Source organism: Sphaerodactylus townsendi, linkage group LG04 (assembly GCF_021028975.2).
Source record: "Sphaerodactylus townsendi isolate TG3544 linkage group LG04, MPM_Stown_v2.3, whole genome shotgun sequence".
NCBI lineage: Eukaryota > Metazoa > Chordata > Lepidosauria > Squamata > Sphaerodactylidae > Sphaerodactylus > Sphaerodactylus townsendi.
In genome coordinates this window covers 135,515,378-135,542,536 of record NC_059428.1, presented here as the reverse complement: position 1 = coordinate 135,542,536, position 27,159 = coordinate 135,515,378, and the positions used below count along the sequence as shown (strand labels likewise).

General features: G+C 49.0%; 1 protein-coding gene across 1 annotated transcript; it reads right to left on the bottom strand.

The window, feature by feature from the left end:
- Positions 1-27,159, bottom strand: CNMD (chondromodulin). Its single transcript, XM_048492395.1, has 7 exons — positions 26,810-27,159; positions 22,317-22,457; positions 17,110-17,250; positions 12,455-12,568; positions 7,684-7,837; positions 3,929-4,137; positions 1-653 (listed from the first exon to the last, which is right to left on the bottom strand). Exons 1-7 carry the CDS (start codon positions 26,870-26,872, stop codon positions 435-437), a joined length of 1,041 nt encoding a protein of 346 aa, XP_048348352.1. The 5' UTR covers positions 26,873-27,159; the 3' UTR covers positions 1-434.

Below are 27,159 nucleotides of genomic sequence, written 5' to 3'. Positions count from 1 at the left end.
TTCGCATAGGACTTTATTTATCAAGCGCTACATGATTGAAAGGCACTGTCAAAAGCAGAGTGCTCTAATTGGACACTTCCCCACAACTATTTCAAAACAGAAGGCTTTTCTATGGAGAGGCTGAATTTCAATTTCTCAGCAAGCTTTCATGTGGAGAGATTTAATTTACAAACAAAAGAGTAAACCCGTTTGAGACTTGAGATATTTTTTGTTTTCGTTTTCCAGCCGGGTTGAAGAGGGTACAGTTGGCTAACAGATAAATTTCCAAGCTACACTCTGCTTTTGTGAAACAAATGAAGTCATAGCTTGAGGGTTTTCATTTATTTACATCTACAAGGGCTGGCATTCAGTTTTTGATACATTAACACAAACACACACAAACACACATACGGAGAGCTATGCAATGATGGTGGTCACATCTTCACAGGGCTCCTTTATACAACTCCCAAGATGCGGGCCACCCACCAGCTGCAGGGCATGATGAGGCGGCAAGCAGATCGGCACCCTTGGTAATTGTAAGGCCAGGGGTAGTAGCCCAGGAGAGGTTCGCAGATCCGCTGGCAGTGGGTGTAGCTCCTCCTACACTCAATGCAGCAGACTCCTTCGTGGTCTAGCCGTGGGTCAAAGGTCATGCCTTCACCTCCTTCTAGCTGCTGGAATTTAAAATACAAGTGCAGTTTTAGATGATCCAACATTTACTCTTTCTCTGTTTTTGATAAACAAAACAAAATAAGACTTTGGTCACCATCTAGCATAGAATTAGGGGCTCTTCAATATTCCCATGGGAACTTTATTTCATTGAAAAAATTGTAAGCAGCATGCAAATAACAATTTATACAAGGGTACCTTGGCTAGCCCTGACCTGGGTGGCCCGGCTAGCCCAATCCTGCCTGCTCTTGGAAGGTAAGCAGGGTTGACCCAGGTAAGTATCTGAATGTAAGGCCACCAGGGAAGAGACAGGCAATGTGACTTTCATGGCACTTTCTACTTCTATTGTGTCTACACATATAAAAATACAGCCTTATAAAAAAGAGCCAATGTGAAAAGACAAATGTCATCAGAATAGGAAAAAGGTTGACTGAGAATTACCAGATGAACATCAAAATATAAAGGGATGTGTGTGAATGTGCTGACGTAAACAGACCAAAATACAGTGTAAAAACACATCAGAACTAAGGGATGACTTAACAGGAGACCTTATATCTAGATGCTGGATTGTTATTCCCATCAGCCCCTGCCAATTGGCCATGCTGGCAGGGGCTGATGGGAATTGTAGTCCATAACATCTGGAGTGCCAAAGGTTCGCCACCACTGAATGCAAGAGTCTGGTCTTGCTTACTTAAAGAAAATGACCAAATCAGATATGAAGCAGTTGGTGGAAGCCAAAGCAACAGTGATCACTTCATATGCCTTTAATCCTCAAACTGAAGAATCTCCAAAAAAAGACAGTGAAGAGGAGCGGAATAGCAGGCCTGTTACCCTTTGTTTCAGAGAACATCGATATGGTCTGTTCCTTAGTTTTCATTCCAGTCACAGGTCTGGTTATGGGTGTCATGTCAGCAACCACAGCGAGTTCACAGGTTCCAAAAGGTAAAGAGCTAACTTGGTTCCCTAAGAAGAACCAGGCTGGGCCAAAACTGAGTTTGGGACTGCATGTGACCAATTTCGCTTGCAAGAGAGGCTCTTGCCTGGCAGGGCTTCTGATTGGCTGTGCAGATTAAAAAAACATTCTGTTAAACAGAGCTTTTGCCTGAAATATTGAAGAGGGACTACTCTATAATTCCTGAAGCCTAAAGAAAGCCCAAAATATTCTGAGAGACCCGTCTCATCCAGCACACTCACTTTTTGAACTGTTAGCATCCAGCAGACGATACAGGTCTATCAAAACTAGGACAAAGAGGCTTAGAGACAGCTTCTACTCTATGCTAAACTCCGCAGCTTCGTGTTGATGTGTTTGGGGCTGTGTAGGGATGGGTGAAGGAAGGGGAAAGTGAGGATGGGATACGAGTCTGAAATTGGGTGCATCGAGGAATGCTGCTGTAAATTTCGTTGTGCATGCACAATGACAATAAAATGCTTATGCTTATGTAACATCACTCCCTGACATTTTATGGTTAGCAGCACCTCTTGCGGCAGTCATTTTGTGACTGTGGGCACTGCGTTGTGTCAGAATTGCAAAGGAAACTTGGGAATTGGTGTTGGCTTTTTCCAATTTGCCTGCACAACAGACTATATGAAGAGCCTCTGGTACAGTTAAGCGGGACTCTCCTTTTCTCTTTGAAAAGGCTAGCACCGCAATAATGCCCTCTGTGGAGAGAGAAGACTTTCGGGCATCATATCAAGCCATCACTGACTGATCAGGTTTCCGCTTGCTGACTTTCTAGTTCTTCATCAGTCATTAATTATCTGACTGAGATCAACTGCATCTGCTCTCATTAAATTATTATAATGCACTAACTTTAATCAGATGTATCTTTTATCTTCCATAACTTGAAATCACTTCCATGAATTTCAGAGAACAGTCACATGGTGGTATGGATTGGCATAGTTCTCTCCCTGGCAGCTTCGTACTGGTGTGTGTGTGTGTGTGTGGGGGCAGTGAACAGAGCTAACATCAAACTTCTAAGTCAGCCTAAGATACAGGTGTCAACGTGGTGTTTCCTCCAGATAAAGCGGATTTAAAGTTCTTATCATCCCCTGCCAGAATGGTGCTGGCAGGGGATGATGGGAACTGTAGTCCATAACATCTGGAGGGCTGCATGTTTGACACCTATGGCCTAAGACTTGTGAGAATTTACTCTGGACTCCCCCTGGCCGAAGCACAAGAGCCTTTTCGGAACCTTCTCTACTTCCGCCCAGTTCAGCGGCATTCTTGTCCAATGGGCTAAGAAGAGTGTCGCACGGCTCAGTCACACTGATACTGTGGCTGGAAGGTTAGACTTGGACAAAGGAAGTCGGAGCTTGGCTCCCTGCCTGTCCCCGGTGCTGACTGGGTGACCAACCCCGCTCTCACAGCATGACCAGCCTTAAGGACCTGCTGGAAGGACCCAGACTGGACGGATCGACCTTTGCTCCTGGGATGAAGGGCAGAGCATCACCATGACGGTTGTCTTCCCTTCCCTGCCAGTTCCTCAGAAGCACCTTTGCAAGCTTTTAAAAAGAAAGACGCCCCTTTAATATTTCTAACTTCATCCGTTTTTTAAAATATCTCAGCCTCAAGCCACTAGGGAAGTTGGGGGGGGGGGGGCTGTAGAAGAGCTGTCTCTCCGGGGGTGCGAAGTGGAATTATTTCAAGGAGACAAATTGGACCATCAGCAGCCCTTTTTTAGGGAGGGGTAAGCCTCACACCTCCCGTCTGGGGCCTGCGACGTCTTGGCCTTGTCTGAACTCCTTAGTATAAATCTGTTTCCCGCAGACACTGAGGGACTTTTCAGATACAGCAAAGTGCCCTGGCCGCTTCTGCTCTTGCTCATGGAGAGCTGGAAGGTGCACGAAAAGAAACCACGGAGTGGTTAAATGCCTCCCCCATTATTCACCCACTGCTGCGAACTTGTTTTGTGTAATGCGTTTAACAGATGCTTTTAAGCTGTAGCCCTCCTTACTAAAAGTCTTTGTCCATTATCAGCAGGCGTTCATTCTAAACACACATTCATGTAACACATGGGCTCGTGTAATTTTCACTGCAAGTTCTTTCAAATGCTGCTTAGTGGAAGCTGACAGGTCTCTGAACAGTCAAAGTCAAAGGCACTGTTCTCCTGAGAAGGGCCGGCTGCTCCCTTCTGAGCACCACCATTTCCCCCCATGCCAGGAGACAAGGAAATAACAAGAAGGAATGGGGGTAGGAGGGGAAACGTTCCGGGGTGTGGAGTAGACAGCTCAGCAAGGCCAATGGATGCAAAGATAGAGTCCACTGCTGATCACTACTCACATGGTAAGGGTTGTCTGGATTGAAGGTCGGCCTGACATCTCTCCCAGAAGGCCGGGTATCATTCAACCGACGCCCCTGCTCCCGAGCCCTCTGCTGGGCTTGGGGCCTCCTGTTCACTTCCTCGGCCGCCGCTTCGAACTGATCCAGGTTGAACTCCCTCTGAGCCTGACGCCTTCCCCTGGTGGCTCCTCTCTTCCTTCTCTGCCCAACTGTACAAGCAGACGTTTGAATACATGGTTTGTGGACATGGATTCTCATGCCAGGGACCAACCCAAACTTCATAATAAGTCAGGCATCAGTGTGAATTCCTTCCTCTTTCCTGTGATGCACAGAGGAGCCCGATAGCTGTGAGGGTCTCACACAGAAGGGGTCCGCCCAGGCACAGCAGATCAAACACCCCAGGCCACATGTCCACCACTCAGAAATAAAACCCAGACAACAAATCTTGCCTGCCTTGTGACCCACCCTGTGACCCACCAAAGAACTATGGCTCAGTGCCTTCGATTGGGTAATGTTTTCAAGAGATGTCCACAGTGGTTGGAGGCTCAAATCATGGGGCAGCCCAAGCTTTAAAGAGGGTCCCAGCTGTTATGATCGCCCCCTTTGATCCTGCCATGTTTTTAGCTCCTGCCTGGGATGTGGGAACGTGTCTTTTCTCATCCCCCTTCTCTGCTATGCCTCCATTTTCCTGCCTTCCTCCTTATCAGGCCGTATCAGCTCATCAGCCACCTGCCATTGCTGCTCTCTCAGTCTTGTGGAAAGGAGGTTGTTTTGATCCTAATGGGGGAAAGTGGTCCCTTCTTCCAGCAGACCATGAGACTGGAAGGGTACCCTCCCCACTTGGGAACTGGTCGGCCGGGGGGTGGGTGGGGGTGACAGAACATAGGGGATGACATGAGGTATAACGGCTGCAATACTGGTTATGTTTAGTTCTGGCAACAGAAGTCTAAATGCTTACTGCTGATGCTGTTTCATAATAAATAAATTGGCTGAACACAGAGTCTTGTTATTGAACAGTCCAGGGGCACAACACCAGCTTCCTCATCACCTCCTCATAAAAGAAAAACAGAGCAAGAGCTTGGACAGCTACAGCCCAACAGCACTCTTCAAGCTTTTGAGATCCAGCACCCATTTTTAAATTGGCGGAGGGGGCTGGTGAGCCATCTTCTTTTGTTTACCCTAGAACAGGGGTAGGGAACCTGCGGCTCGAGAGCCGCATGTGGCTCTTCTGCCCTTGCACTGCGGCTCCACAAGCCGAGCCGCCAGCTTCATCCTTGCCCGCCCTGCAGGCAGCAGAGCGGGCACACCAATTGCCCACGGCTAGCTGGGCAGCGTCGCGGCCTTCCCCTCTCGCCCACTTTGTTCGAGCGGGGCGGGCGCTTTCCCGGCAGCTGGCAAGGCCGAGCCGCTGGCCCCATCCTTGCCCGCCCTGCAGGCAGCAGGGCGAGTGCATCCATGCGCTTCTCAGAATGAGTGGAGTAAAAGGTAAAAAAGCCCAATATATACAGTGGTATATAAAATAAAATCTTTATTTTAAATGTCAAAAATTATTTGCGGCTCCAAGTGTTTTCTTTTCCCGTGGAAAACGGGTCCAAATAGCTCTTTGAGTGTTAAAGGTTCCCTACCCCTGCCCTAGAATCATAGAATTGTAGAGTTGGAAAAGAGACCACAAGGGCCATCAAGTCCACCCCCTGCAATGCAGGAACACACAATCAAAGCACCCCCTCCCCCCCAAAAGTATCACTTTCTAGGGTTGGAGATTCGGATGAAACAAATACCAGATTTGGACAGAATTGAAAGTTGAAAGGTGAAAGTTCTGTAGACAGCCATCCTGGTTTCCTTAGACACCTCCCATTTTTCCTCCCATTTTTCCTCCCATTGTTTACCCTAGAACAGGGGTAGGGAACCTGCGGCTCGAGAGCCGCATGTGGCTCTTCTGCCCTTGCACTGCGGCTCCACAAGCCGAGCCGCCAGCTTCATCCTTGCCCGCCCTGCAGGCAGCAGAGCGGGCACACCAATTGCCCACGGCTAGCTGGGCAGTGTCGCGGGCTTCCCCATTCTAATAACAGTTCTAACAGTTCTAATAACTGTTTGAAATTGTGCCCTCAAGTTCTCACTTTTAAGAAACTCCCAGCCATCATGCACTCCCTTCTCTTTTAGTATTTTTGACCACGGGATCGCACCCAATAGATTCCTAAGCTTACTGAAATCTGCTTTCTTAAAATCTAGAATGTGTTAGCATCCCCTTTCTACTGTATAACAAACTCCAGCATCTACTGTATAACAAACTCCAGCATCTACTGTATAACAAACTCTTAGCATCCCCTTTCTACTGTATAACAAACTCCAGGAGAGCATGATCACTCCCACCTAAGGATCCTACCATTTCTGCTCCACTAATTAGGTCATCTTTACTGGTTAGGAGCAGATCTAAAATAGCCGTTCCCCTTGTTGTTTCTCTCCCCCTTAATTTTTACCCAGATGCTCAGTCTGGCTTGGAGGATTTAAGTCATGAATCTGCTCACAGCTGTAATGATCTTTTACGTCTAATGTTACTCCTCCTCCTTCCTAGTTGATCTGTTTCTCTGAAATAGGATATACCCTTCAATGACCCGAAACAGGGCTGGCCCTGGTTGTACTTGGATGCAAGACCACCTAGGAAGGACAGCCCTGCTGAGGCAGGCAATGGCAAACCATGGCTGTTCATCTGCCATGAGCTGGCCTAGGCTGATCCAATCCCATCAGATTGTGGAAGCTCAGCGGGATTGGCCTTGGTTAGTCCTTGGATGAGAAGCTACCAAGGAAGTCCAGGGTCTCTACGCAGAGGGAGGCAATGAATAAAACCACGGCTGAAAGTCTCTTTCCTTGAAAACTCCACAGGGTCGCTGTAAGTCAGCTGCTACTTGACAGCACTTTTCACCACTAGGATGGCCTGGACTTGTCCAATATCAGTCTCAGAAGCTAGCCAGGATTGACTCTGGTTAGTATTTGGATGGGAGACCAGCAAGAAAATCCGGGGTTGCTGCAGGAAATGGCAAACCACCTCTGAATCTTGTCTTGACCAGGATGTCCCGAGCTAGGCTGATATTCTCAGAAGCTAGCCAGGGTTGACTCTGGTGAGTATTTGGATGGGAGACCACCAAGGAAAACCAGGGTTGCTATGCAGAGGCAGGCAATGGCGAGCTCCCTCTGTTAGTTTCTTGCTTTGGGACGGTCCAGGGTCCCCATAAGTTAGCTGCAACTATAGATGGCCCTTTTTCACATCTGGTATTTTTCATACGCATTCAAATCTGTAAGCTGCTTTGAGTCTCCAGTGTGGGAGAAAAGCTGAGTAAAAATGTTTTGTTTAAGTTGGAGGTGATGCTGCCAGCTCGGTCACGCCAGGTCCCTCTACGGCCCTCGCGCTAAAGAATACTGGAGAGAACGGCCTGATTCAATATAAGGCAGCTGAAGGGTGAATGGGCCTCGACCAGATCCCCACGGCAACCATAAACGAAGCCGGCTATGTGCAGCGGTCAAAGTGTCAGACTAGGATTTGGGAGACCCGGGTTCAAACTCCCATTCAGCCATGCACCCTGGACGGGTCACTCTCTCTTAGCCTGTCCTACTTCCTGGGGTTGTTGTGATGGCCACTGTGAGCTGCTCAGAGAAAGGATGTGATAAGAATGTACTGAACAGGAATAATCCAGCTGGTCCCTACATTTGTCCTGATATCCCATGAAAGACAGAAAATGAGACGATGGGAGAAAAGTTACCTTTGGGATAAGACGGTCGAAGCCAGAAAATCTGAAGATCCCCACAGAGCTCTAAAATTTTGGGGCTCAGGAAATTGTTGTTCTTTATAGGCTGGTCCGCAGCCACCCAAACCAGAGAGTTTTCATCGAATTTAGCTGGCAAAATCTCATCTTCCTGTAGGCAGAGAGTGAAAAGCACGGCTTCACATCAGAACTTACATAATCTGTAGCAAGCGACCAAAGCTGTCTGTGAAACGAGGTGCTAAAAATAGCCACAGGTTAGGCAGAGAAAAAGATTCTCTACCTGCTCTTCACACAGAGTGATTTTCCATTTCAAGCGACTTTCACTCTTTCCAGTTTCAATTCCACGTGGGATTAGCTGGAACCTGGTTCCATTAAGCCAAAGGGAACGACTGTTACTGACTCCATGAATAAAAAGAGGGCCTGGGAAAAAGGAGGGGGTTTCTCTTTCTGATACTTTGGCAATGGGCTATAACTACTAACTACTGGCGGATATTTGCACGCAAGACACTGTATGGTCGTTTCCCCACTTACCTGCTGCTGCGCGCTACTCTCCCCAAGTAGCGCGGGGTCCCCCGGCACTCCCCACTACAGGGGCGGTGACAACGCAGCTGCCCCGTCGCTGCCGCTGTCGCGCCCCCTCAGCACGCGTCATTCCTGGCGCTCCTCGAAATGGCGCCTTTTGATGACCCCGTGCAGGTTCTGGTGGACCCCATACCCTGCCCTTACGGGAGAGCGTTCTTGCTTTCTGTGGCCCCCAAACCTGGTCCCTTCTGAGTCCTCAAGTGGCTTCAAGGTGTTCCAGCCGCAGTACAGCTCAGTTTTAAAAGTGCATCTTATCATAGGTCGTTTCCCCACTTACCTCGACCAAAGGTTGCTGCGCGCTACTCCCAGTGCGCGTCATTTCTGGCGCGCTTCCGGGCTTCCCCACGACCCCGCGCTGTACTGCGGCTGGAACACCTTGAAGCCACTTGAGGGCTCAGAAGGGACCAGGTTTTGGGGCCACAGAAAGCAAGAACGCTCTCCCGTAAGGGCAGGGTATGGGGTCCACCAGAACATCCACTTCTGTGGCAAGACCCAATGTGACAAACACATAAACCCATCCTGCGCACATGAAAGGGCAGACCAGGGTGCGCCCATTTTCTTCATGTCCCCCTAAGCTTGGTCCTGGGACCTGTTCCCCTCTTTCCGTTTGCATTTAAGTGAGCCAAGGGATCTCCGGCCATCAGAGCACAAGAACGAAAGAAAGACGGCTGCACCCAATTCTGTCATGGACCCTGAAACAGAAGAGGTTTCCAAGGCAGTCTCCTGGAAAAAGCCCCAAAGTCCTTTCAGCCATTGCAGAACCTCTTCCAGTAATGGGCATTTCCACCCAGTAGATTCAGGGGCCGTGCCCATATTTGGACCAGGCTCTGTTTCATTCTCAGCTTTGGACAGTTATCCAGCATTTCCCATTTGTGACACTTCAGCGGCCTTGTCAAACGCCACCATCTGCTCCCACTGCAGCAGGCACTGAAAATCTGCCTCTCCACCTGCAACCTTCCCTCCTGTGACCTTAAATGAAATTATTTCTGAGCCATTCCACTCAGCAGGCACACCTGATTTGGCCCCTCCCTCCAGTGGTGGGATCCAAAAATTTTAGTAACAGGTTCCCATGGTGGTGGGATTCAAACTGTGGCGTAGCGCCAATGGGGCTGGGCGGGGCACAACGGGGGCGAGGCGGGGCATTCTGGGGGCGTGGCATTCCTGGGCGGGGCTGTGGCAAGGACGCAGCCGCTGCGCCAGTCCTTGGGCTGGAAACGAATGCATGCAGGCGCAGGCTGCCATGCACGCCGGCGCACCTCCTGCTACACTGCTTCAAGTTCTGTGCGCTACTGCTGAGAGGAGGGGCGTAACTAAGGCCAAAATCACGTGGCAAAATCACCAATTAGTAACCCCCTCTCGGCACACACAAATAATAAGTAACCGACTCTCGGGAACCTGTGAGAACCTGCTAGATCCCACCTCTGCCTCCCTCCTTTCCAAACCTGTAACAATGCAAATCCTTTGTTTCCTGGGCTTTGTGGTGCGGCCTGCCGGAACCACGGATGGCAACTCAACGACTGAACGCTGCTGTTTAAAACATAACGCTTCCCTCCCTTCGGAACTTTTCTGACTAACTATGCAACTTTCAACACTGCATTATGGTAATTTTTGCACTTATAGTAAAAAAGAAAATGCAAGATTATATTGCAAATGGTCCTGGTTCACATTTTATCATTGCAAACATTGAATATAAAATGGCCAATTAAACGAGGGTTTGCAGTGAGCAGGAGGGGATTTATCTTGAGACGGGAAGCGTTTCAGTGTTTTTGTTTTTCCACTACTAGGCTATTTTTATTCCCAAAAAGCTTTCATGAATTTTTATATATAAGAAAAAGCCATAGAAACAGAATATAAATGAAGCAGTTTTCCACGCTATCTACAGTGCCGAGCCGAGGAGCCAGTTACAAAAATCAATAACTGTACTGTGCAAACAGTTGGGCAAAATAAAATTGATCTATTGAGGTATCAAAATCAATCTCAAAGATTTTTTTTTCCTACAGAGGCCATTCAGAATTTTACTCTCTGGATCCGTGCCCTAGTTTACCAATTCTATCTCCCTCCTCCAAAGGAACATCAACCCCCTTGTGTAGAAATAATATTTGGCTTCTTTAAAGTTTCTAGTTCAATCACTGCCCTTTTCCTGCATCACTTTGAAGCTGAGAATGAAAAAACCTTTAGGGTACACTTCAAAACGAAGGCTCTTTTTAACTTACACTTCAAACTTTTGGTCAATATAATTGCTTTTACTGAGCAAGACTTTTAATCAGAGCGATCGTATTAACTCAGCGCCGGAACTGGAAGCTGTTCCCAAGCCAAATATTTTGCAACATCATAAAAGGCATCTCAGGAGTAATAAAGCCTAACCTGTATTCTGGGGAAGAGATCCTTGAAATTTAAACCACCTCTAAGGGATGTTTATGCAGCGCAGTCTGAAGAAACCCCTGATGAAGACGCCGTGCATTTCCCTCGCAGGCAATAAACAACAATTGCTTTTCCATTATCCGCCAGGCAGCTTCCAAGACATTTGCTGTTTTCTATCAGGCAAATGCAGTCAATTCTACCCTCCTCACACACCTAATGTTTAAAAAGCTTTCTCATTTCCGCAGTTTTTCCCCCCTGTTAGTTTTCTGAAAACTCCAACTCTTGACTGGCCATAATGCTGCCATGTCATCGCCAGTTCAGAATAGCTGATAGTTTGGAACCCAGAATGCCGGCGGCCCTCTTCCGCAGCAGGACAGGAAACTTCTTTTTCTACCCTCTCACAACACCATAGAGTTTGGGTGTCATCAATTCCAGATGGTCAAAAGAAAAGCACTTCCCTCACATAATGCATGGTCAGTTGACGCAATGGCATACGGTTATGGATCCTAGCGTAGATGCTTACTAAAAATGGTGAGGTAAATTTGAGGAAGGAGCAAAGATCCCTTGACGGAAGTAGACGTTGGATCCGGGAGAGAGTTTGTGGGAGGAGTTAGTGTAGTGGATCGAGAGGTGAGATTCAGCCGGTTTGCACCTGTTCAGCAGAACTGGTAGCTAAGGATGGGTTGAGTTTGCCAAACCGGCTGAATCCTACCACCCCAGAAGAGGGGCAGCGAGCCTCACGCCCCCCCCCCACTGCCACCCACTTACCTGGCTGCTGTGGAGGAAATTGGCTGGCCCAGTCAGGACCTTTTCCCCCGCCTCGGACCCAGCTGCACAGCTGGGAGACGTCTCCCCCGCTGGGGATCTTGCCAGTGCCGTCTGGTGCAGCCGGACAACACTGGCACGATCCCCAGTGGGTGAGAGGTCTCCCAGTCACACGGCTGGGCCCAAGGCCGGGGATGCAGCCAGGAAGACCCCTCCCCCGCTGGCGATCTCGCCGGCTGGGCCTGAGGCAGAGGAAAAGGCCCTCCGCAGCAGCCAGGTAAGTGGGCGGCAAGGGAGTTTGTGGCGGGGGGCCTGCTGCGGGGGGACGCCCAAATCGGTAGCTAAATTAATTGAATCCCGCCACTGAGTGGACCGCTTCCCTGTCCTTCCTCAAGCAATCTGCTTCTTCTCCTGAAAAACCTCTCTGAGGGTAAGGAGACCCTCACCGGCAAAATGTGCTACAGGAGTGGAGCTGAAGTGACAAGAGGAATTCTTCTCTTCCCTTCTCTGATGGGGCAAGCTGCTGGCCGAATTGGGAGAAGGAGAGCTAGCCCTGTTCCTCTCATCCTGACCCTCAGACAGGACTCTGGAGACAAACGGTTAGCTGGTGGAGGAAGGGTAAGGTGAGGAATGACCTGCTCTTTTTACAAGCTGTGGTGACTCCCACTTGGATTAACAGGAATGTCTACAATGCTCACAGATTTTTAAGTAAAACCACATTATATGTAAAATACAGGGTTTTGAGTAAAACAAAACAAAATAAAATATAGCCCCCTCAGACTAAACACCCCCTACAAATTCTAAAGCTGGTTCCGCATGGGCCAAAAACAGCAGTGTGAAAACGGTGGAAAAGGGTTTAAAACAGTGTAAAAGGGTTTATACCATTTTCACGCCGTTTTCACACTGCTGTTTTTGGTCCTTGCGGAACCAGCCTAAGATTAAAAGAAGTCAACAAACAGCCAAAAAGGCTACATAAGCATCACAAACAAGGTAAAATGCTTTACTGGCCAAGCTCTTCAAATTTTAAAGAAATCCAAGCAGCATTCTGTGGACCACCTACCAGGTCAAAGGAGAGACTCTCTTTTGTCATGGCATTGACTTCAGGGACTCCAGTTTTAGCCTGAGTTTTAATGAAGCACTTCTCTCCACCAGCAAAACGGATCCCGGTGATGCCCTGGGAAGACAATGCCTGGGTTAGTTCAGGGGCTCTGGGGTATCGTCTGCCTGCTGGAAAACAAATCGCCTCTGCACAGAAGGTAGGCCTCAAATACGGGTTGGGTTCTGATGGGGTAGAAGCAGGGGCTTGCAAATGTACCCAAATAAAATGAGGGTGTTACGATTGTGTTTTGAAATCAATGGTCTGGTTAAATGCCCTTTGCCATTTCTCTCACATTCAAGATAGACTTAGATCAGACCTGGGCATTATACGGCCCGGGGGCCACATCCGGCCCGCCGGATGACCCTGACTGGCCCCCCTGCCTTGCTGGGGAGCGAGGCACCTTTGAAAGCCCCGCAGAAGCCAGTTGCCTTGGCTGCCTGCTTCTGTGGGGCTTTCAAAAGTGCCTCGCCCCCCTGGCTTTTGGCCCGGCCCTCCACAATATTTTCTGTTTCTTATGCGGCCCCATGGAAAAAATAATTGCCCACCCCTGACTTAGATAGTAGTACAGCACAGATCACCATTTTGTTTTATTTTGTGTTGAGGAAATAGGTTGAGTTGCCAACCTGCAGGCAGGGAGTGGAGAATTCTCCGGACCACAGAGACCAGTTCCCCTGGAGAAAATGGCTGTGAGGGTGTCCGGTGTGGCAGTATACGGAGGTTACTGCTCTACCCAGTGGTCTAAATTTCTAGATTTTTTTCAATCTGCAGCTGGCAACTCTGGAAAGAGAGAAGAAGGCTCTTTCTGCCCATTCAAAGTAATGCACTCAGCAACGAAGAAGGAAATGCAATCTCTGAACAGCAATCCTGACCTTCAAGGGCTTGAGTAATAGCTTCATTGCCCAGACAGCACTTTCTACTTCCAGATGTTGACTGGTTTTGCAAAATTGAGCCAGCTGAACAGTATTGGTTGTAGCAATTTTTCCCCGGGTGCCTTGCCACTTCTGTAATGGAGACCTCCACTGTAGCTGTCCTATGGGTATTCACTGAATACTTCCAGATGAAAGAGCTGTTCTATACATTTAACAACAGGGCAGGTGATCCATAGGCATCAGGTTTCTCTCTCTCTGGCTGTTTCCACACGGGCGGAATACAGTGTCCCAGGGACGCTAGAAACAGTGTCCCTGGGGAGGGGTCTGCACGGCTGCCGCTGCGCGGCCTCGCAACCCCAGAGCGGTGCAAAGCTGCTGTTTCCGAACCTCGCTCCCTGAGTGAGGTTTTTCGGAAACAGCGGCTTCCAACCACTGCCGTGCGAACAGGAAGGCACCCCCCTTTCCCGAATGCCTTACTGTCCCTCCGAACTTACGGCGTGTGGCCTAGGCCAGGGGACACGCCCCCTCCACCCTGCGACTCCAGAGCTGTCGTGAAGGGCAGGGGGGCGTGTCCCCTGGCCTGGGCAACGCGCTGGAAGGTCGGAGGGATGGTAAGGCGTTCGGGGGACGGTGCAGCCTCTGCACAGGCTGCGCTATCTTCCCTGCCCCTACCAGGACCGTTTGGGCAAACAGCCCCGGGGGTGTGTGTGCGTTGGCGTCATATACGCCGATGCAACCCCCCCCCCCCAAGCGTGGCCTTGTGGAAACGGCATCTCTCTCTCTCTCTCTCTCTCTCTCTCTGTCTCACTCACTCACACACACACACACCCTGGATGGCAGTGGTGCAAAGTGCCATCAAGTCACAGCCAACTTATGGTGGCCACTAGGGATTTTCAAAACAAGAGACGAGCAGGGGCAGATTGCCTTTCAGTAGCAACCTGGGACTTCTTTCCCATCCAAGTGTTAATTAATTCAAGTATTGCTTAGCTTATGAGATCTGATGATGGTGGTTTGCCATTGCCTGCTACTTCTACATAGTGACCCTAGACTTCCTTGGTGGTCTCCCATCCAACTATTAAACCAGGACCAACCCTGCTTTGCTTCAGAGACCTGATGAGATCAGGCTAGCCTGGACCAGCCAGGTCCTGGCAAAAGACCTACAGAGATATTTTGCTTGCACATCTATGCACAGCCATTCAGGAATTCCTCAGTGGTCTCCCATCCAAAGACTAACCATATCGGACCCTGCTTCGCTTCAGAGATCTGATGAGATCAGGTTAGCCTGGACTATCCAGGTCAGCACATACCTGAATATGTGTGTTATTTCAGGGCGGGTGGACACACACACGCGCACACACACACACATACTGTGATTAATCAACACCTCATGGATGTCAGCTAAATGTGTGGACTGGCTTTTGATGTGGCATCGAGGCAGTACTGAAGTTCTACCTGCTGAGTTTGATCCATGCATGTTTGCAAGCCATTTGTGTTATTCTATTTAAAACATTTCTGAATTGCCTTTCCACCCGATTCAGGACCCTCAAGACAGCAAACATTAAAACAGAACATTAAAATATTGAAACATTAAAAAGCATTCAAATTACAAATACCTATAAAATATTTAAAATGATTAAATAAAACATAAACCTATTAAAATATGAACATATATTAGGGGAAAGGGGGTAATAATTAGTGAGGGAATGCCAAATAAAACAAAAAAGACTTCAATTATTGATAAAAGACAACGATGGAGGGAGACAAGCGAATCTCCCTGGGGGGTGGGGGGCGGGCAGTTCCAAAGCTTGGGGCTGCGCCTGAGAAGGCCTGTTTTTGAGTTGCCATCTGTACAGCCTCAGATAATTTATGCACAACCAAAACTGGGGCTCTAAAAATGACCGGAATTAGTAGGTAAATTCCTATGGGAGACAGTATGCTTACCCATACTGTTTAGAGGTTAATACCAACCCCTTGAATTGGGACAGAAGCAAATTGGGAGCCAATGTAGACAGAACAAGACTGATGTGATCTGGTTCCTATGACCCACTCTAGTTAACATTCTGCCCCCAAAATTATCTACCAACTGTAGCTTCCGGACAGTCTTCAAGGGAAGTTCCATGTACCACTGTGCATGGCAGAAATCTAATCTAGATGTTATCAGGGAGAGCATACATCACAGTGGCAAGACGTTTTCTGCTCAGCAATCACTTAATACTGGAGCCATCAAGTGAAGCAATCCCTTGTATGAAACAGCCTTTCGGCTCCTTGACGCAGTGCAGGAAATATCGTTCTAAAGAGACATCCTGAAGCCCTGGACAAAGAAGTCATAATTTCCATCTTCTGAGGAAGACAGCAGAGTGGAGACAGCTTCAAGGACTGGAGGCTGAAGGACATCTGGCCAGTTATAGCCACACTACAGCGTTTGGGCCAGTGGTGGGATCCAAAAATTTTAGTAACAGGTTCCCATGGTGGTGGGATTCAAACTGTGGCGTAGCGCCAATGGGGCTGGGCGGGGCATTCCAGGGGCGTGGCCGGGCATTCTGGGAACGGGGCATTCCTGGGCGGGGCTGTGGCAAGGACGCAGCCGCTGCGCCGGTCCTTGGGCAGGAAACAAATGCACGCAGGTGCAGGCTGCCACGCACGCTGGTGCACCTCCTGCTAGACTGCTTCAAGTTCTGCGCGCTACTGCTGAGAGGAGGGGCGTAACTAAGGCCAAAATCACGTGGCAAAATCACCAATTAGTAACCCCCTCTCGGCACACACAAATAATTAGTAACCTACTCTCGGGAACTTGTGAGAACCTGCTGGATCCCACCTCTGGTTTGGGCCCCCCACGTTTATTCCTTCACTGTGATAGATTCACATGTACTGCTAACATCATTTCTTTCTTCCTTCTTGTGCCATTTAATGCTGCTATTATTTAAGAGGGTAAATGAGGACCCTATAGAAACACAGCCAACTTGAGGGCAAGCAGGGGTCCATGTACCACTGGATCTTTGGTAATGCTCCCATCTAAACAGGAGAATCTAAGAGGAACGCAGCGAAACAATAGTCAGCAATACATCCATGGGTCACATCAATGCCACAAGATGTTCTACATGAAAATGCCATTTGTGGTGATGGAGCTATAACGCTACCCTGTTGCACAGCAGTCGCACAGCTTTTTGTGGTGCCTCATTATTTACAGAAGTCTCCGTACGCTGTCGGAACAGTGACGTGCAAACTGTATTCTGGGAATCCCTGGGGACTCTGCAAGCTGATTTATTTATCTGTCTACATTATTTATCATCCAGCTTTCTCTTGGAGACTCAAGGCGGATTACACAGAGTAAGTTAACACCACTGAAAGGATGGGATGTCCAGTGAACAATGCAATAGGCTTTGGACTGCAGAAGTCTGAACCCAAGCAGAAATCTGAGATAGAGCAGAGGTATTTAATTCCATAAATGATGCAGAACATGCATCATAGGAGCAGACTTACTACAATGCAGCACACATAATAGTATGGTCCAGTCCCTATCCCTTTACCAAAGCATCTTTCTGAAGCAGTTCATTACAATACCACACTATTTCCTGTGTGAAAAAGCCTGTTGTATCCTCCATGAAAAATACATCAGTAGCAGCAAACACCAACATTACCAAATCCCAGGTAGGGCCTGGAGTTCTTGAATTAGCTAGCCAAGAAACTGACACCAAGGCACACCTGCAAGGTAAGCGAGGGGGAAACAGCTTAAGTAACTTTACTTACTATCTGAAAATCATGAACTTCGATCGCCTCTTCACTTCCACTTCCTGTTTTAAAAATCTCCACATTGTTTCCAGAGTCGATTTCCATGGATGCCTCTTGCACCTTCCCATTAATGCTCATTGTGTAGTGAACATTGTAAAGCTGGAATCAAACGCAACATCTGTCAGATAATAATTGCGACGACAACTTCTGTCATCTAAGGGGCATTGAACAGCTTACAATTTTACTGTGGTGGAACCCTCAGGAGCTGGGGGAGCCAGCTGTACGTGGACTCATCCCATCCCATCCTCACGATAACCTCTTGGGGTAAGTGTAAGGTGAGAAATTGTGCTTAACTATCCAGGAAATATCACAAGGGGCCTGTAACCTAATCTCTGTTGCTCCAGATCTCATATCTTGTCTTCAGTGTGGTAACAACCCTGCTACTCTGAATAAGGAGCCAACACCAGGAGGGCACAAAAGACCACAATTCTGAGGGAGATTTCAGAGGACTGCCATATTGGTCTGCAGTAGACCAACACGATTTGGGGGGCAAGAAGAGCTTTTGAGAATTGGAGCTAAAATCTTGTTGGTCTCTACTGGACTAGAACTTAGCAATTATGACTGGAAGTGTGTTGGAGAAGTCCCAGAGGTGGGATCCAACCAGTTCTCATCACTTCTCTAGAAGTGGTTACTAATTTTTTCTGAGTGCCGAGAAGGGGTTACTAAAGCAACCTCCCTGCCCAATAGGGACTGGAGGTGAGTGTGTGTGGCGGCGCCACTGTTTAAATCCCACCACCATCGGAACCTGTTATTAAAATTTTTGGATCCCGCCACTGAGAAGTCCTCCTTCTGGGACTTAGGGCCAGTTTTAGAGAATTGTGCTTTGGAAATAATGATTAATCATCCATTTCAGCAGAATTAAAATACAGATGCTTCTGTTTATAACCACTTTTCTAGGTTAAATATATCACTGGGGCTGATTGCCCACTCAGACTGTTCCCCACCCTTGTACCACGCTGCCACGAAAAGTCGCATCAGAAGTGCTCTGTGGAAAGTGAGAAGCACATGCAGGGCAAGAGAAAGAGGGTCAGGACAAGAAATCTTGCCCTGATGCACCTCCTCTCTCGGTGTGCTGCAAAGGAGAAATATGTTGGGACAAGATTTTTTGCCCCAACATGCCTCCTCCCTTGGCACTTCGCGAAGAGGAAGCGCATTAGGACAAAATTTCTTGCCCTGACATGCTTCCAGTCCCACTGTTACCGCCAGGAAAATAAACAAAATATTTTCCTGAAGTCAGGTTGCCTGGCTACATTGGCTCCATGCCCGGACACGGAGACTTGTGTGGTTCAGAAGCATCCATAAGGTTCACAAAGAATGCATATGTATGTTTGTGCCAATGCTATATGGTTTCCCTTGTGTTTGTGTCATTTAGGATGTAATAAATGCCCCTTTTAAGTTGAAATTAGGATGTGCCTGCAGCTTAGGATGTTAGTATTAGTTAGGTTCTTCAGTTAGCTTAAGGTTTTGTTATTGTTAGATTTAAGAAAGCCATGCCAATAAGTATTTGTGAAGTCTTACCTATAAGTATAAGTACATGTGTTATCCTTTAAGGCTTCCCTAATGTTTAAGTTAGAAATGTTATTTTTGAAATTTGTGTCTGATAGTAAAAGCAATAGCCAGTTAAGGTCTGATATTAAGGGACAAGGAAGTTGGCTCTGGAATGCAGCTTAGACCAACGCCCAGCCGACCCTTTGATAAGGACAACGACCCTCTTTGGATTTACAAATCGAATCTGCTGCCAGAACCCAAAGGGTCACTCCAGCCATTGGAAGACGTGGCAGGGAACCACCATTGGACAGTTTTGAACTTCTCCTTTTGTTACAGCAAAGCAAGGCGCGGAGCCTTTAGGGCATCACTCGAAAGGTGCAGCCCCCCTGGCGGTAGGAGATAGCTGGGTGCGGCGGTAAGCCCATCTGGATTTCACGGACAATAGACGCTATCTGCTTTCCATTCAGGACCATTGCAAAATTCGCGGGAAGACGCCTGACAGCAACATTTGGGTTTCCCATTCAGAAAAGTGTAACTGTATCTGTTTTGTAAACTGTTTTGTTTCATGATTGGTGTTTTGGGTGAGGGACTTGCCCCCTCACCTCCCCTTTGCCCCCTTTGAAGTTTGGGAATAAAAGTTCTTGCACTGCGTTGCAAGAGCGCAATTCTCCCCTGATCGAGCTGTGACCACCATCTGCAACAAAATCCTTTTGCTTTGACGAACGCCTGTTTCCTGCGCCTCATTAAGTTGCTGAGCTGAAATCACTTATTGTTACCTGGCAAATCGCAGTAACACCACTGCGCTCCAGGGCACTGTTGGGTAATGGCCCCCTGAGTATTTTTGGATTATAAATGGACTCAAGCCATGGGGCTTACAAGGGATACAGTGATATACAAATTTGCCCAGATATCCTGCTCTCTGAAGGGCCATTAGTAGTGAGTGGACACGCTTGCAGAATTCATGAAATTCTTAACGTGATGACTAGAACTCTCGAGCTCGGGCTCCAAAAGCACAGGAGAGAAGAAATGCTTGTGTTGGAATGAACATAAAATAAAATGCCTGCAGAACTTGGCAAAACTCCCAAGAAGAAATCTGAAGCGTGCTTGTGTTCCTTGTGGAAGGTTTTCTGGCTGAACTAGAAATGAAACCCGACAGGAAAAGAAACAGCTCTGCCTCCCGTTTCGACTGGGGGCTTTTTTGGAAGTGCAACTCAGACCTCAGCTTTAGAGCAGTCCTTCAAACATGAACAGAAAATAATGAAGGAGATACCTGGAATTTGGTATACCTTGTATGCAAGTGTTCATTAACAATGAATTTTTGGCCAAGCAGACTGAATGAGTCCTATCAGATGTTTTTAATGCATTTTATTAGTAATGTTTTTATCCATGTGGTAAGCCTCCTTAAGATCTGCAAGGAAGGAAGGCAGCTAATAAATGTTGAAAATAAATAATAAGAAACCACTGTTCCGGCATTCAGAATTCGCTGTGCTTCGACATACACAGCAGGGAGCAAGATTGTGCCCACCTTGAGACATCCACACTGTTACTAGACAGACACATGGTGGATGGGGGGGGGGGGTCCTTCTTTTGAAGCAGTGCCCCTACCTATTCTGCCAACCTTGTAGGGTGGCCTAGGAATGCAGTGCCAAGATGGAATGCCATCTTCTGCATTGGCTCAGTATCGCCCATTAGGGTAGAAAATCCAATTTGGACTAGCCCTCGCCAATATCAGCCTTGCAAAATAAGTTGCCTCACCTTTTCCTATAGAGATCAGGAAAAGGCCGTGTTTTCAACCCAAAAGCCAGTTATCCAACTCCAGCCCTGACTCACCTGCCTCCCTGAAGGAAAGGAGACACTAACAAGGATTTCATCAAGAGTTCCTGCCAAAATACTAATCTCATTTTCCAGTTTCTGACTAACTCCTCCAAAGACCACCCTCGCTTTCACTGTCCCAAAGTTGTTAGTAAATCAGCTTCACCCTAAAAAGCTAACTTTGACAAAACACCCTATCATTGTCTAACTATCCACTGCTTAACTTAAGTGCTCTACACTTGTTAAGTGCTCTTCTCTTGTCTTCAGCGTGATGTAGTGATTAAGAGCAGGCGGATTCTAATCTGGAGAACCGGGTTTGATTCCCTACTCCTCCACCTGAGTGGCAGAGGCTTATCTGGTGAACCAGATGTGTTTCCGCACTCCTACATTCCTGCTGGGTGACCTTGGGTCGGTCATAGTTCTTTGGAACTCTCTCAGCCCCACCTGCCTCACAAGGTGTCTGTTGTGGGGAGAGGAAGGGAAAGGAGCTTCTAAGCCACCTTGAGTCTCCTTACAACTGTCCATCTGGTTAATAATGTCCCCAACGTGTTGCCTTCTTCCCATTCTTCTACTGGAGTTTAGTGCAGGTCGCTGAACTTTGCTCTTTTAGATCAGGTAATTATTGCCTTATTTCCCCCCAAATGCCTCGCTTTTCCAGATATTTACCCTCAGCTCTAAATCCTAGGACTGTGTGAATTCTCTGTGTGCTTAGAACATTTGTGTGCTTGTAAGTTTATTGTTTTCATTTTTTTCCTAATAAACTTTTAAACTTTTACTTCCTGCAGATGTCTTGTGGAAACCCATCTCTGTAAAGATGGCAAAGATCCCGAGATAGTCACCCAGGCGTTGCTAGGCAAGGTCTGTTCTCGCTAATTCCCCATTCTAAAAGGGGCAGACCTCCCCCATTTTGGGTAACAACACAAACAGCCAGTCTGCAGTGCGGCCCTCGCTGTAGCAGCCTTTTCATGATGCAGAATACTGCAGAAGTCCCACCTATAGGGAGGACTTAAATGTGCATGTCTGGGAGTGGAATTAGCAGATGCAATAGATTGTGTGCCACCCCCAACAGGGGATGCAGGATTGAGCCCTTCCATGAAAAGCAATTTTCATCCCTCCACCCAGGTTCCCTGACACCCCTCTGTCAGAACAAAAGTAATCGAAAATATATTTTGTAGCACCACCATGCAGTTCCCTGCCCACAACCAGTTAGTTGGGGTAATGTTGACAAATTTCTGGAAGGTACCGGAGATCTCCTGGGGTCAGAGGTGTATCTAGCATGGGACAACCAGATCACATACCTAGGGCACCAGTTGAAATGGGTGCTGTATGCCCCCCCCGCCCCCCAGCCAAGCACTCCACCCTGCCTTGGAGTAGTTCAGTTTTAAACTGTGGGCCTTGCCTCCAAAATCCATATGGATTTGGGAGCCGGTGGAGTCTGCAGCTGAATGCTGGACCTGGCCAGGCTGCAGTGGAGGGAGGGAGAAGGCCTTTCAGTGTTTGCCCTGGGGGCTGTTTTCCATAGATATGCCCCTGCCTGGAATGTCAACTAATTTCCAGGTGATGAAGCTCAGATCCCCTGGAGAAAGTGGTTCCTTTGGAGGGTGGACTCTTATGACATTATGCTCTACTGAGACATTTTCCCTCCCCAAACCCCACCCTCCCTAGAATCCCCCCTCCACAAATCCAAGGGCATTTCTAAATCTGGAGCTGGCAACCCTAAATTGGGGTCTGTTGGAGAAGGCTGTTGAGGCGTTCGCTGGGGCTTTTATAGGTGGTTGTTCAAAGCAGATGGCTCACCTGAAGGGCCAGGGGCAGCCTTGGGCCCAAACCAAATGAACTCCAGGCTCAGTTCCACAGGCCCTTACCTCTTTGTTGTTCACCTTCCAGTAGTAGAAGGCTCCGATGGCCCCGAAGAAGAGGAGGAGGGCTCCACCGATGAGCACCATGGCCCCGATCCTCAGCAGCCGTCCTGTGCTAGAGGGCTTTGCCATCACAGCCGAATAAGCCTGGAGCAGGAGAGGACCAGAGGTGTTAGAAATGAGGGGCCACAGGTCATGGCCCCCCATTTTGGGGAGAGATCTGCTCACTTTCCACTATCCATGGGACAAACTTTCTTGCCTCATATCAGACGTCTTGGCCCTAGATCAAGGAGAGAACCCAATGCTCCGCTCCTCCACATTTCCAGAGCTCCCCAACACCGCCCCCCCCCCCCCGCAATTCAGAACTTATGTGCCAGGGCCTCTAAACATTGAGCAAAGTGAAAGGTGATTTATCCTTGGACGGATAAGGTCAAAAAGAGATCAACCCCACCCCACCCCAATTTTTATTTTATTAGGCTTATTTACCCCCCCCCCTCCCTATAGAGCAGGGGTGTCAAACTCGTGGCCCTCCAGATGTTCATGAACTACAATTCCCATCAGTCCCTCCCAACATGAGCATTGGCTATACTGGCAAGGGCTGATGGGAATTGTAGTTCATGAACATCTGGAGGGCCACGAGTTTGACACCTGTGCTATAGAGGCTCCTACATTTACAAATCCATATTGCAATTAAAATACAACCTGACGAAGCCCGCCACACCATTAAACCCCATACCACAATCCAGCCATTTCATCCTTGCGATGGCATGTTTGAAACGGCACCTCAAGATGGCACTGAACTCTGCAACCCCAATCGAGGGAAAAGAGAGGAAAAGGAGAGGAAGAAACAGAGAAAGGAAGGAAAAGGAAAGGGGGGAAAGGGAGGGAAAGGGAGGAGAGGCCTATATCCTGTTCAGGATAATGATGACAGGAGATTTGTGAATTCATCCACCATCTCCTAGACTGTCTTTGTTCCAGAATGCTCTGCTTGGGTCCTACTGCCTATCTAGTTCGGTCCCCAAGGCACTGAGATCCAAGCAGAGCATTCTAGAACAAAGACAGCCCAGGAAATGGCGGATGAATTCACAAATCTCCTGTTATCTTTATCCTGAACACGGTGTAACAGCCATAGCTGCCTCAACCATACGCCTGTCTTGCAGGCCCTGCAAAACTGTACTATATTGTAATATTTTTACCAGGTTGGAGCCAGAGTCTAAAAGGTCGTGGCTCTAGTTGAGGCTAGCCAGATCTCTTTAGGCCCAGGAACACCCAGTAGATTACCAGTCACTGACGTCAGCAATCTAAGGGGGACATACCAGGGCGATGGTCCCGTAGGTACCCTGGTCCCAGTCTGTTTAGGGTCTTATAGGTTAACACCAGAACCTTAAACCTGATCCAGTACTTCACCCAGGACTGAAGCAGATGGCTCTTACAAGAGGTGGGGGGTTCTTTGCTTCCTGATACCCTTTGAGGCAGGAGTCCCCAACCTTTCTGAACCTGTGGTTCCTGTTGGAAGTCCAAAAAATGCAATGAAAATGGGATATAGTGTAAAAGGTTAGACAGGCACAAAATCACCTTTAGCACCGCACGGGCAAACCGTACCCTGACGCAGGGCGGAAGGAGCAACCACAAAACTGCACAGAGAAGACCCAAGGGCGGGGAAGAAAGAGGGAATTTTAAAAACACCACTGGGAAAGAGCAACCATCATGGGGTGGCAGCTCCAACTGAAACAAGGGCTATTTTAACGTGTCCAGCCAATTGGCTCTCCAGAGGCCAGTCGGAGGCTGATTTTTCACTGGTGCTGTGCCCCGCAGAGAGGGCCAGTTTCCTCTGGGGCAGAGGCTTCTGTACAGACGCCGTCCCACTTATAGCACCCAAGATCCCTGAAGCCCCATGACTAGCGAGGGTGGGGAAACCTGAACGTTTTCCCCTGACTTCAAGCTTTTGCTCCTTCCGGGTTGCTGTCTGTTGAGAGATTGAAGACGGCCGGCTTTTTTTTGAGCCCTTTAGACGTAATATCGCTATTGTGCCGGCTGCTGCCGTTAAGTTTAAAGGGCTAAAAAAAAGAAAAAGAAAAAAAAACGAGCCGGCAATCTTCAATCTTGCGTTGGATGGAGGAGCGATGGAGGAAGTGGGGGCAGGCAAGCTGCACGAGCTACACTGGAGGGCACCTTCTCGCGTGTAAACGAGGAAACATGCTGCCGGGCAAGGAGTATTGCAGGGAGTGCTCTGTTGCCAGCCAAAGAGATCTGGCTGGCAACAGGCCAGAAGCTCAGCTGGGCCAGTGAAACCCCCCCCCCCCCCCCAATGTTCTAAAACACTTGGTGGGCACCAGGGAAAGTGGCGATGGGTGCCTGTGGAGAAATTGAGTCTATCATTTTAAATTTCTCTATTTTGTAGCTTTTTTGGCTAAGTGTAGAGCCCCAGCTGTAGAGCATGTTCCTTTTAGTTAGGACTCAAATGATTAACACCTGTTAGCAACTTTTGACTTTTGCCAAGCTGACTCAGCTAATTATCAGGAAATAATTATTGGTCCATTTACATCACCTGACAGATAATTTCTGTATAATTTGCCTTTCAGCATTTCATTAGCCTACCTTTCTATCTTTCTTTATTCTTGCTGTTGTTCTGTTTGTAAACTCTGCCTGTTATTTATCTATGTTTTAGGTCGTTAATCTCTGCCAGTGGATATTTTTAGTTGTAGTTAAGTGTTTAGTCTCTGCTTGCATCTTGTTGTAACAAAGCTACGCTACCGGAAATTTTAAGTTATTGTTTTAACTTTTACTTTTGCATTCTCAGTTTATTGAGCAGGTGCAGAACTCAATACGCATCAAAAAATATTTTTGTTGTCAGTGATTTTTTGCATGTTTAATAACAAAATCCCAACCCACGTTTCTTATGAAGGAGTGGCTGGAAGCTAGCTCTTCCGTTACAGTGCCATATTGCACATGGACACCACGTTGGGGGACCCTGCTGCTCTATGGAGATACCGCTCCCCCCCCCCCCACTACTCACCACTAACACAAATGGGAAAGCTGGCTCCTGTAAGCCAAGTAGAGTGGCAATATCAAAACTCTCCCCACCCCCAAATCACTGATCATAATGTGTGAAATCCCCCAGAGCCACAGCATTGGATGTTCTGTGGATGAGGCCCTGGGTTCAAACTCAGCACTCAGCCCCAAAGCTGCCAACTGGCCCCGGCCGTCTGGACAGGTTCTGGCTACAAACCAAGATCCATTCTAACCTTGGCTGACCCCTGCTTCCCCAGAGGACTCGGCCCTATTGCTCAGGCAAGGATGCCTTTTGGAGTACCGGTTTGGAGGCTTCTCCAGGGAAGGCAGTGTGGTGTATCGGTTACAGTTCTGCACAGGTACCTGGGAGATCCAAGTTTGACCCCCACTGGGTCATGGAAGCTTGCTGGGCTGGTCATACACTATCCGCCTCACAGGGTTGTTGTGAGGACAGGATGGAGGAGGAGCAGGATGTGAGTGACTCACGTGGGGGGAGAAAGGCAGGATATAAATCCACACTAAAGAAACAAGGCTGCTGCTTCAGTCTGCTGTCCAGCTGAGAACAAACAGATGCTTCTGTTCTCCAAGGGATGCCCTTTCCACATTTTCCTGACCACTCAGCTGGGTTGCCAACTCCGGCTTTGGGAATTCCTGGAGTTTTGGGAAGGTGGAGCGGAGGGGGGGATGACCCCCTCTATCAGTCCCACCCACCCTCCCAAGCCGCTGTTTCCTGCGGAACCGAGGTCTGGAGGCCGGGGACATGAGCCCCAGAGACCTTCAGGCTCCCAGAAGAGACCGGCACATCTGGCTCCGTTATCTGAAGTCATGGCTCACAACAACGCACGAAGCAGTGCCAGGAAGACCAGGGGCTATTCTGGGACCAGGAAAGCCACTGGAGGGGAGGGGTCCTGAAGGGGAAAGTGGAGACCCCCCCAGCACAACCCTGTAGTGGCTTAGTCCCTTCCCCACCCACCGCCCTGCTCCAATTTCTTCAGGTGCTGCCGTCAGCAGGTCCCAGGCAAGTGTGGGGGGCGGGCGGGGGGCTGAGGAGGTGGGTTGCTGCCCCCCAGACGGGGTCGACGCTCTTCAGGGTATATAGCCAGGGCTGATTCGCCAAACCGTGCTGGCTTGGAGCTGGGGACGAGGGCCCTGATACAGGAGCGGAGGCTCGACCGGCACTCTGCACATGCCTAGGAGAACTCTTGTCTTTGTGAGCATCAACAACGCTTGTTTATTCAGAGCAGACCCCCCCCCCCCTTTTAAAAGTAGGAGCCGCGATGCAAAGGGACAGGGAAATGGTGGGGCGGGATGGGTGGAAGGGAGCCGTCTTTCCTGCTGCCCTCCCCGCCGTCTTCCCCGGGGGTGTTGGGGGGAGGGCGGGCTGGATGCTAGCGTCTCCCCGTTCCGCCCCTCGAAGCCTGTGCTCCCGCGGCTGCAGCCGGCAAACTGAGGGCCGTCCCCTCGGGGGAAGCCGATCGGGTACTCACGGGGGGCGTCGGGCACCGCTCGGGGTCTTCGGGCCCGGCCGAGGCCAGGGGCACCTTCTCCATCTCCGCTCCTGGCCGGCCACCCTCTGCTGCCTGCGGGCCCGACGGGACGGGACGGGAGGCGAAGGCAGCTGCCTCCGGAGGAGGGGCGCCGGGGGGGGGGGGGGAAGCCACGACGGGGAGGGAGGAGTCTCTGCTCGGGGTTGGTCTGGGGGGCCGCGTGGAAGGCCACGAGGCAGCCCCTGACCCGGTTGTCCCGATGAAGCGCCCGGAGCCAGACGCCCGCAGGCACCGAGCCCGGTGGGTAGGCGCCCTGTTGGGGGACAGGCGGGCGCCGCGCACGGCCTCCT

What these genes read in the sequence shown, in the direction of transcription:
- CNMD (XM_048492395.1), bottom strand. Translation starts at nt 26,872, where the DNA reads ATGGAGAAGGTGCCCCTGGCCTCGGCCGGGCCCGAAGACCCCGAGCGG. An exon ending in AAGTTCATGATTTTCAGATA is followed by an intron (nt 12,569 to 17,109) that starts GTAAGTAAAGTT and finishes TTGTCTTCCCAG; the next exon opens with GGCATCACCGGGATCCGTTT. An exon ending in TCGACCGTCTTATCCCAAAG is followed by an intron (nt 4,138 to 7,683) that starts GTAACTTTTCTC and finishes CTGCTTGTACAG; the next exon opens with TTGGGCAGAGAAGGAAGAGA.